The sequence below is a fragment of the Leptopilina boulardi genome, unplaced genomic scaffold (assembly GCF_019393585.1).
Source record: "Leptopilina boulardi isolate dan_hultmark-lab unplaced genomic scaffold, ZJU_Lbou_2.1 LbouV2_70, whole genome shotgun sequence".
In the NCBI taxonomy this organism is placed as follows: Eukaryota; Metazoa; Arthropoda; class Insecta; order Hymenoptera; family Figitidae; genus Leptopilina; species Leptopilina boulardi.
In genome coordinates, this window is record NW_026138017.1 from 1,513,014 (window position 1) to 1,524,979 (window position 11,966).

The window sequence follows — 11,966 nt, forward strand, 5'->3', positions numbered from 1 at the left end:
ATATTTTCTGTTCATGTACACACGAGATTTACGGTTCTATAAATGCGAACAAAATCATTATTCTACATATATGTATATTTTATAAAAATAAGACTCGTCACAGTTGCGAAAGTTGTAGCAATTTGTGTATATCGTATCATTGATCCGAAACACACATATATATATATAATTCGTATGACCTAATTCTAATTTTATTTATAAAAAATTCGGCAAAAAAATAACCTTCTTTATTTTATTTCTATATTATATTTTTGTAATTTATTTCTGATTCAAAATCTAAAGATTTCAACAAACAAAAATATATGGACTTCATTTTTCAAAAGTAAGTTTTTAATCCCTTTCTCTTGTTTAATAGTTTAGTAGAAAATCTGTTTTTTTTTGTTGATCAAGTAAAATTTTGCCCACAAAAAAAAAATTCGGTAAAATTTTTATAAAATGAGATTACCCACTTGGAAAGATTCCCCGGAAAGTGCCTTCTGAAAGTTCTATCAGAATTCTGCCGAAACTTCCGACGGAATTAGGACTCTAAAAATTTTGAAAAAAATTAATCGGAATTCTGTCAGAATTCCGTCGGAATCCCATTGGAAATTCTTTGGAACTCCGATGGAATTCCAACGGAATTACGTTGGAAGTTCCGGCGGAATTCTGATAGAATCTCCAGGGGGCACTTTCCGGGGAATCTTTCCAAGTGGGTATAGTGCGTATTATTACTATTATTATTTATTATTATTATTTTTATTTTTATTACAATTTTTTTTCGTTATTATTATTTTTAAAAAATATATTTTTTTTTCAACAAAAAACAGAAATGAGAATTTAAAAGCGGAGATTTTTTTTTTTCGAGAAATAATTTTCATCTAACAAAAGGACGATTAGGTATTAATAAGCGCGAGCCTTTAAAAAATATGTGGAACGGAAGACTATAAGAGAAGAGAAGAGAGAGAGAGAGAAAAAAAATGATGCTTTGTTTCGAAAAATCGGGCGTCATGAGCGTCGAATTAAAACGAGAGAAAAAGTATAGTAGATGAATACAGGAGTTAATCTCTTGGCAACCCTTTACCATATTCTCGACTCGAGGAGTTACTTTAATAATTATAACTTTCCTTCCCTAACAGTTCTGCTTTATGCTTTAGTTCTTCACCAAGTTATAATTAAACGCTAGACCACCCCCCTCCCCCCCACCATTTTCATAAGTAAGCCTTGTCGTATACAATTATTTCACTTAATAATATCTAAAAGTAAAATAGCTATAAGCATATATAAAACAATATTTAAATGGAAAAGTTTGTCAACGTCAGACAAAAAATATGGGACAAAAAAAAAAATATTACAAAATTTAGAAATTTTTTATTAAAGAAAATTTTTTTGAAAAATTGGGGAAATTTATGAGGAAAAGAAAAAAAAGGGGGGATCTTAATTTTCACAGTGAAAAAAATTTATTAGATTCAAATACGCACTCGATTAATTCACCATTATTAATTATAATTAATCTATTATTTGAACAAAATAATTTTATTTGTATATTGTATTTTTGAATCAATAATAATTTCTATATATATATATATATATATATTCGAAACAAATATCATTTAGTTGACTCAAATAATAAATTATTATAAATAATAATAGCTAATATTAAATTTTATACAGAAATTATTGATTGAAAAATACAATTTAAATAAAAATTATTTCAAATAAATATTAGATAATAATTAACCGTGTATTTGAATCAAATAAATTTTTTTTTCGAGAAGAATATATAATTATTTTTCGTTTGTCATGGAAATTTTTTTGTTTGTCACTAATTTTTGTATATATATTTTTTCTATACGGAATTTATAAAACTTTTAATAATTATTTATAATAAATAAAGGAAATGGATATATATGTTCTCATCTCAAAATGGAAATTGAGGATTTCTCCTCTCACATATATATATATTGATCCTATATTTGAATTGTTGCAAGATTTAGTTGCACAGTGCAGTTACCATAAACTACTGACCGAAACAATGATAATGCCCCCTTCGGCAAATCCGACAAAACAATCATAAACTATAGAAACAATCTGCATTCCAAATTCGAGGTTCTCAATTAGATTTAAGTTGCTGAGGATACGGAGGTTTTGAAATTCAATAAGTGAACTTAGATATATATATATATATATGCGTAACTTGCATTATTTAACAACCACGACCAATAATCAATAATTTAATTCAAAAATAAACTCAAAATTTTTTATTATATTTATTTTCATTTACTTAGGTTACAATAAAAAATTATTTTCAATATTTTATTTTAAAAAAATATTAAATATGATTTATTAATCAATATAAAGACCTACTAAAAAATCTAGTAATAATAATAATAGAAAATAATAATAATAATAATATTAAAAATCAAGATTTATAAAAAAAAAAGGAAATTTTTCTTCATAAGTATTTTTTTTTGTTTTTTGAAAAGAAGCAACAAAGTAGAAAAGTATGTCTTAAGAATAATTGCTCAGTCATTATTCGGGTCTTAGCTCAAAAAAAAGCCTGCGCGAATAGGAAGTGGTGAAGTGGTTCAGAAAGGTGGAAAAACAAAAAAAAAAAATTGGATTCTTTAAAAAGACGAGAAAAATAGTTCAGACAGGAAAAGGTAGTGTTTTTTATAGAAAGAAAGTCTTTTTTAAAGAAGAATAAAATAGCAAAAAAGTTGAAAATAATTTCTTATTAACTTGAAAAAATTTTTTATTATCTACATATTTATATATAATTTTCATATATCCATCTCTAGGGAATTTTTCTCCTATACAATTTTACTAATCTGATATTATTTAATTGACCAGCTTTATCGATAATCGATAATTTAGATATCAACTTTACCGATTGTCGATAATACAGTTTCTCTATATAACCAGCTGTCGATAATACAGTTTGTCTATATAACCAGCTGTCGATAATAGAGTTTGTCTATATAACCAGCTGTCGGTAATACAGTTTGTCTATATAACCAACTGTCGATAACAAACAATTTACAGTAATCAGTAAAGTAGGAAATTTTTTTTTTTGTAAGAAAAATTAATTAATTTTAATTGAAATGAAAATAAAATAATAACCTCGATAAAATAAAATAAGAAATTAAACGATGTGGGAATAAAATGAAGACCTTTTACCCATATATTAGAGAGTTAATTGAATTGAAGTTTTCAAAGTAAATTAGCGACAATGGAGCACCATCGTGAAGAGTAATAAAAGAGAAGAACTCCCTTGGCAATATCACCGAAAATTAACGCTAAGTATACCAATTGCATCGTTATTATTGGCGCTCACAACTATTGGTAATTTAATACGTAAGGAGTAAAATGTTTTTTTTTTATTTATTTTTTTTTTTCTGTTCTCTTACAAGAAACGTGACTAGTGGCTCTAAACAAGAGAGACAAAAAAAGAGAGAAAAAAAAGGAAAGTAATTTGCAAGCAATCAGCGTGGGAGGTAGTTAAAACCTGGCACTAAGTCTATTCTACGGATCCTTGGAGTCGCTAACCTGTAAGCACTGGTCCAACTAGAACGAGATCTGTCCTGAGGGACACTCTTTACTCGTGTCTAGAAACTTTATTTTACCTCATCCCATCCCCCCCTTTTTTTCTTACCCACGTCATCTTTCTTTTACCCTTTATTTATTTTCTTTTCTATTTTTATTTCTTCGTTTTTTTATTAGAAATTGTACTCAGCTACTTTCGTTATATATATTTCTTTATTTCATTTTTAAAAAAAAATTTTTTTTTAATTATAGAAAATTGAAAAAAATTATCATTTTCTTTAAAATCAATTCTCTATTACAGAAAAAATGGATTAATTAAAAAAAAAATGTAAAAAAAAAATTTTTAAAAAATATATTTGTTGTAGTTTCGTAACACATTTTGGCTTAAAGTTTCAAACATAAGTTATGCGCTAAACTTTGATGTGTACATACAAACGGATGAGAGAGAGAAAGAATAATCATGGAAATAAAAGAAAAAAAAAAAAAATAAAAACTTTTTTTCTCTAGCCTTTAAAAATATGGAAAATATTTTTAATTTCATATGCGAAAAATTTTAATATAAATTGTATTTAAATATATTTAAAGGGACATTTTTTTTTTCAAACTACATGAAAATTATTATTTACATAAGGAAAAAAATAATTAAAAAAAAATTTTCCCACCTTAAAAAAAAAGACATTTTTTAAAAATAAATTATATCTTCTGTATAATAATAATAATAATATTCATAGCACGAAATGCAAATATCACTCGATCATTTTTTATTCTCTTTGTCTTTATTCTAAGTTTCTGTGGGTTTTCACGTCTATACAATTCTCAAGAGTCCTACGTGAAACTTTATGGATGAATGTGGAACTCTAGATTCCTCTATATTGAACCACTTGGGACTCATGTGAAAATCTCGCATTCGACAATATAACTACCCTTCAAATATATATATATATATATAAATTTATATATATATTTTTTTTTCAAAAAAGTTGGATTTGTAATTTTTATATTTTAAAAATTGAAAAAGTTTACTAATTCATTATAAGGACAAAATTCAGAATGTACTTTGTAATAGACAAAGTTCATATGTCTGACTAAAATGGATTTTTCTACTGAAACAAAAAATTTTATTTAATATCTCTTAGAGTTTAGAATTTTTTTCACTATAATTCCAGTTATTCAATGTCCTGACTAAATAGGATTTTTCGACTATTTCAGATACTATACTATTACGTCTGACTAAATTAGGGTTTTCTACTTAAAACTTCTACTAAATAATTGTATCACTAATTTCGTTGTAAATTCTGTTCTGAACATTTCTGACTGAAATGTCTTTTTCACTAAATTAAAAAACACATAAAATAAAAATAAAAATTTGTCATTTTAGAACACAAAAAAAAAATTATTTCTATTTTATATTTGTATTTATTTGTATATATATATAAATTAAAAAAAATTATTTTTTAATAAAATTTTTTTTTTTTTTTTGCAAAATTTTTTCTTTAATTTTAAAAATTATTTAATTTTCTAACCATTAAAAATAGAAATTTTTGGAACTAATGCCCAAAACTTGGGTTGAAAAGCCACACACACATACACACACACACTTTTTCCCAAAGGTACTTGGCACTTCCGTATAGTGGTTTGCAGTTATTCACAAAGTTTGGTCATCCTTCAGAATACTAAACGCCATTTGGCAAGCCGAACTGTTCTCTCGAACTCTCGTTTGAGATATTTTATTTGTCCTTTAGGGAAAAAAGCCAGATTTCTAGCTTATTCACATCTTCGTTTCCTGAATTTTTATATCGCCTTAACAAATTTTTTCTTTCCCTTTTTCTGTTAATTTTTTTTTTTTTTGTATTTTAAGTTAAAAAGTACAAATAATATGAAAAGACATTTTATGGAAAAAATTATATTTTACAATAATAATAATAATAATAATACAAATTTTTAATTAATATTAATTATGTTTATCAATGTAGGGTCAACTGGGGTAAATCCGAACGCTTTTAGTAAGTTTCAACAATAACATAAGTTTTTTCTTTAAAAAAAAAATACTTCCGGTATTCTGGTGCATGAAGTTGTTACTTTACTTCCATAGAACAATTTTATGGGGTAGAAAAAATTTTTGATAAATTACAATCGCAGGAAACTTAGCGTTCGTATTTACCTCGATACTTTGCAACTTTCCTAAAATATGGGGGTAAATACGAACGCCACTGTATTTCAGAAAAATCTTAGGGAAAATAAATTTAAAGTATTGCAATTGTTAAACTTATATAAAAACTCAAAAAAAATACGATAATAAACCTATTATGTAATAATGCATCATATATAAATACAAAAATCAAACAGGTTAAAAATTAAAATGCATTACACAATTAAAACCTTCAATAACTTTATCAAATCATAACGGATTTTTGCAAAACTTGGTACAGAAAGTATTTTGGAGTGATTGAATGTAAATACAAAAATAAAAGTAAAATTTTTTAAATTCAAAATGGCGTACTTTCCTAAAACTTATTTTTAAAAATGATCAAATTTGCTAATCCTGAAACCCCCCGAGTAACAATTTTCGAGCGAATCCAATGAATTTTTTAATTCTCGTCCGCCATTTTGAATTTTGAAAAACTGACTTCAAATTGGTAATTAGCGACCCCAAAAACCGTAGAATACCAAATTTTATTAAGATCCTGTAAAACTTTTTTCAACAAACCATTTGGCAAAAAAAAGTGGAACACTCCTTCGAGAGAACAGAGATTAAGTTTCTGCTTATTAATTATTACTAACGAGGATACGTATAGAAAGAAAAACTTTTTTCTATGTACTTTTATAATGTTAAAATAATAGTGTAATCAAATAAAAACAATTTTGTGTGGCTTTGATGTAAAAAAAAATTATTAAAAATACCGTTCGGATTTACCCCAGTTTTCCAATTTTTTTTGGTAAATACGAACGGTCTGATATTATTAATAAAATTTTACAGAAGGCAAAAATCAAAAATAGTTTCTGTTCTAGTATTCATAACAAACAATTATAAATAATAAAATGAATTTTTAGCTTCTTTTTCTTCAAATACGAGACAAAATACTGAAAGAGTGTCATCTTTGATTTTCAATCTTTTTTGCAATACTTGTTATCTTTGTTTATGCTGTTGCTAATTAACAAACAAAAAATGGGATAATACTTAGAATCTCTTCAAGAGGATCTGAGGTAAAAATTCTCATATCGAACTTATTTTTAAAAATTTTAATTAAGCTGAAATAATTAGCGTTCGGATTTACCCCGACTGACCCTAAATAAGTGAAACAATTTTTATTTTGTTTATTAATATAATTGTGATTGAAAAATTATTTGCAAAATAAAAAGTTAAAGTGTGACAAGATTTAAAAAATTATTAAAGTCAATTTTTTTTTAATAATTGATATTGAATATATAACAGGTGCAAAAAAAAAGAATTGAAACATGTGTATAAAAATCAAAAGAGAGAGAGAGAGTGAGAAAGATAGAGATAGACAAAAACATGAAAATTGATGAATAACTTCAATAAAATCATTGACACGTTAAAAAAGGCTGTCGACTGCAATAATCGTGATACGAATTTCTGCTTTTATAAATTTTAGAATCTGCTTGCACGCATCACTTTTGCATTTACTAGAACCTTTTGTGAAATATATTTCTCTGCTTTTAAATGTTCAGTTCACATACATACATATATATACATATATATAGAAAGAAAAACAATCTCAATACAAAAACAAAATGTCCTTTCAGACACATTATGTATTCATAAATTCATTTTATCCTACTGTTCAAAAGGATATATACAATTATAAAACAATTTAATAAGCCCTGTGTTCTAATATACTGGACAAATAATATTTTACTTTATAATTTTTTGCTTCTCCCGACAGTTTATTAAGGAATTATTATTATTACAATTTTTACTATTATTGTTTTTATTTTTATTTTTATTTTTATTTTTATTATTAATATTATTATTATTATTATTATTATTATTATTATTATTATTAGTATTATTATTATTATTATTATTATTATTATTATTATTATTATTATTATTATTATTAGTATTAGTATTAGTATTATTATTATTATTATTATTATTATTATTATTATTATTATTATTATTAGTATTATTATTCTTATTATTTTTTTATTACCTATTATTATTACCTTCTTCAAGAAGTGTAAATTTAGTATTAGAACAGTTAGTATTAGTTGGATTTTTTTTTAATTTTAAGAGTAGTAGATTTCAGTAGTAAAAGTCAATTTTAGTCAGACAGATATTTTTTTACAGTGCCTAATTTTTATTAATTTTAGTATCAGTATGTAAAAGACAATATTAGACTTATTTTCAAAATTATTGGATTTTTTGTTATTTCAGTAGTAAAGTTAATTTTAGTCAGACACAACGTATTACTTCTAAAAGTATATTCTCAGTGACATGACGCCGTTTTAGTCAGCCAATACGTGACTTATAATAATTATACTAAAAGTAGTAAAAGTCAATATCAGTCAGACAAAAATAATTAAATTTATAAAATATAGCTACAAATTTTAATACGGCTTTTAATAACTTTAGCATCAGTGGTAAACGAGCACTTTAGTCAGACACGAAATAAAATAAATTATTGTCACTAGGGTTTAAGTAGTAAAAGTCAGTTTTAGCCAGACAATACGTGGCGTTTAATAACTTTATTGTCAGTAGTAATAGCCAGTATCAGTCAGACACGACGATTGAAATTTGTCCAGCATTTTTTTTTCAGTAGTTCAATTCTGTTTAGTCAGACATAGGATTAGTTTTAGAGTGATTTTTTAGTTTTTTTTAAAAAACTTGGTAGTATTTTATTTCAGTAGTAAGAGTCAATTACAGTCAGACACGAAGATTTACATTCGTGTAATAGTGGTGCAAGTGGTGAAATTTGGTTTTAGTCAGACGTAAAAATCAGTTAACTATTAGTTATTTTAAGTCAGAAAATGTATGATTTTGATTAATTTTAGTATCAGTAGTATAAGTCAATATAATTCAGACAGAATGACTCAAATTCGCAAAATTTTGATAACAGTAGTAAATGTCAACTTCAGTCAGACAAAAAGTTTATATATTTTTTAGAATTAGTAGTAAAAACCTATTTAGTCAGACGTAGGATTAGTTTTAATCAAATTCATCTAGTAAATTTTTTAACATTTCGTAGTATTAGATTTCAGTAGTAAAAGTCAATTTCAGTCAGACGTGGCGATTTACATTCGTGTAATATATTTTTAATTAATTATCAGTATCAGTAGTATAAGTCAATATCAGTCAGACAAATTCGTAAAATTTTTGAAACAAGTAGTAAGTATTATTTTTAGTCAGACGAAATGTTTATAAAAAATTATATCTATTCTATCAGTAGAAAAAGATTGTTTCAGTCAGACATACAACTTTTTTGAATTATTACAATTTTCTCCAAAATCCAGATCGAAATTATACAAATGAAAAAAAGGGCTAATTAAAAAACTTTTTTGTCTCACAATGTGGCTTTCAATAAAAAGAAAACGATTTTATAATTGATTGAATAATAATTAAAAATGTTTACGTGTGTGTGTGTGAATATTTTAAGAAAGTCAATAATTCCCGAGAATGATTAGAGTTCTTGAAAAGCGAGTCTCAATATTTCTAAAAGTAAGAAGAAAAAAGAAGAAGAAAGTTTAAATAGTATAAATTAGAACTGCTTTTCCGTCTTGCGGAAGTCGTTGCTTGTGATAATATTATTCTTTGGAGAGATTCATTCAGGGCGGCGAACGATGGGGTGGGGCGGTCCTTTATTAAAAGCCAAAGGATTCACCTGAGCTTCAAAAAGTTTTAACTCTTTTTTTTCTTTTTCTTTTTTTTCTTCGATACATCTATTTCGTTAAGAAGTTCCTCAGTTAGGGACCGTATAAACCTTAACCATGTCTCCGCCACAGTTTTTTATCGCCACCATAAAAATTTTACAATCTCGTTCTAACTTTGTACCCCTTCACAATTCACCTCCACCCCCCAACCCCCTTAAAAACTATGACTCAACATATTAGGACAAAATGAAAATTCTTAAATTTATCGTCACATTGAAAAAGGGAAAATGAATTATATATTGTTTCGAGAAAAATGAATTTGATTTTGAAAACTTTATTATTTTATTTCTTTACTTATTTTTATTTATTTATTTATATATGATAATTATAATATAATAATTATAATATTAAAATATTATAAATATAATATAATAATTATAATATTAAAATATTATTTTCCTATTAAAATTAGTAGAGGAAAATTGAATGTTTAATTATAAATTGCAGCAATATCGCGAAAATCAACTAATATAATAATTTACAAGATTTATAGAAATGCGTAAAATTTGTTTAGAATTTTGTGTCCTGTTGTGTCGCCACGACAAAATTGTTACCACTTACGGAGGCGCTAATTAAGCAACTTTATAGGAATAGTTAGCCATTGTTACAATTACTAACACAATCATACGTCGAATAAATATATGACTTTGTTGTTTAGTTGTTGAAACTATGGTTCCTGTTTTCATACACACACACATATATATATATATATATATATATATACACATCTAGTGGATGTATATATGCATAAAGTTTACCGTTAGGAATATAAAGTTGAAACGAACAAAACCGAGGATACGGAAGTGCAAAATTTGTCAATAATAATAAATTAACAATTAAAATTAATAATAAAATTCTAAAAATAAGAAAAGAGAAAGAATTTCAAAAATTTTTCTTTATATAATAAAGTAAAATGTGAAAGAGTGTAATAAAAAGTATTTTTCATTTTTTTTTCTTAGTAGCGAGGTAATAAATAATTTGGAATGTTCTTATTTGAGGAAGTAAGAGAACTTCATCCGACCATCGAGTAATCAGGATGAGTAATGGTGTTGCTTCGATAAAATGTAATTGCTTTGAAGAGTGATTCAATTGCTAATTCATTTACTGTTTCCACGCCTGTAACTAGTTGTAAAACCCTGTCATTTTTTATTCTCTTTTCTTTTATTTCTCCCTCATAAAGTTCACAAATTAAAATTCTTTTCATTTACTGTATATCAATTAAATTTAAGCAAAAAAATTGCGGCATTTAAAAAAAAAGTTACTTTTTTATTGATGGCTCGTATAAAGAAAAAGTAAAATTTATTATTTCTAATCAATAAATAAGTAATGTTACTTAGTAAAAATTTTACTATAATTGATTAATTACAAAAAAAAGTTAATATTGTTGAATAAAAAACAAATTACTAACAATATAATTGTAATAAAAAGGAATAATATTATTAACATTAATAATAATAATAATAAAAATTAAATTTTATAATTTATATTGTACAATAATAATTTTTGAATTAAAAATTGTTAAATTGTTTTGTTACAGAAATGACGCGACTATCGTGGCACTTGGACAGAGCCTTACCACAAAATCGAGGCATCAGAATGCGGTACCTGCTGTTGGCGGTACGTATAGTAAAACGGTCACGTTGAATATTCTGTAAATCACGCACCAACAGAGAGGGGGGAAAGAGGGGGAGTTTGTTGTACAACAATCAATACACACATGTGTTATGTATCGTCAAAATATATCTAAATATATATATATATATATATATATATCTACTCAGGATGACAAGTCGATTTCCAGCTGCAAACTCTCTATCCATCGCTTAAAGCACTTAATAACATGCCATTGATTAATTGCCTAGCCGCGAATATATCGAACTTTCCCCAAAATCGACAATTCTCCAATTTAATGCTTAATATATACATAAAAATAAACTAAATTAATAAAGTTATCAAAAGATATTGTCTGACTAAAATTTTCCTTTACTACTTAACAATTTTAACAAATAGTTGTAAAAAGTTTTTGTCTGACTAAAACTAAAATTTATTATTGAGGAAATATTTTACGACACATACTTTTGTCTCAATGATATTGACTTTTACTACTAATACTAGAAATAAACAAAATCATACATTGTCTGACTTAAAATATCTATAACTACTTATAGTTAACTGATTAAAATTACGTCTTACTAAAAAAAAATTTCACCACTTGCACCACTATCACATAAATGTAAAGCGTCGTGTCCGACTGTAATTGACTTTTACTACTAAAATCAAATTGTCTGCCTAAGAAAAATTGAATTGTTTTCGAAAGTTTTTTATGCTTTGGGATGCGTTTTTGGTCATAAAAAAGGTGTTCCTCTACTCGGATCTGGGTGTCAATTTTTTTCTACACTTTTCGGTGTATTTTGTGCAAGAATATGCAATAAAATCTTCTGCCTAAGAAAAATTGAATTTTTTTGGAATGTTTTTTATGATTTTGGATGGGTTTTTGGTCATAAAAAAGGTGTTCCTCTACTCGGATCTGGGTGTCAATTTTTTTCTACACT

The 11,966-nt window shown here is 25.6% G+C and overlaps 2 protein-coding genes across 7 annotated transcripts in view; one reads left to right on the plus strand and one right to left on the minus strand.

Moving 5' to 3' along the window:
- Nucleotides 1-11,966, minus strand: part of LOC127290510 (retinal homeobox protein Rx2-like) — a 390,969-nt gene that overhangs the window by 211,611 nt on the left and 167,392 nt on the right. The gene's annotated exons all lie outside the window — the stretch shown is intronic.
- The window catches only part of LOC127290499 (protein madd-4), a 151,496-nt gene that overhangs the window by 30,856 nt on the left and 108,674 nt on the right, over nt 1-11,966 (plus strand). For all 6 annotated transcript variants that reach the window (XM_051319090.1, XM_051319093.1, XM_051319094.1 and 3 more), the window contains exon 3: nt 10,952-11,031. In XM_051319090.1, coding sequence (XP_051175047.1) covers nt 10,954-11,031 — 78 coding nt within the window. In that variant the 5' untranslated portion in view covers nt 10,952-10,953. The remainder of the gene's footprint in view (nt 1-10,951; nt 11,032-11,966) is intronic.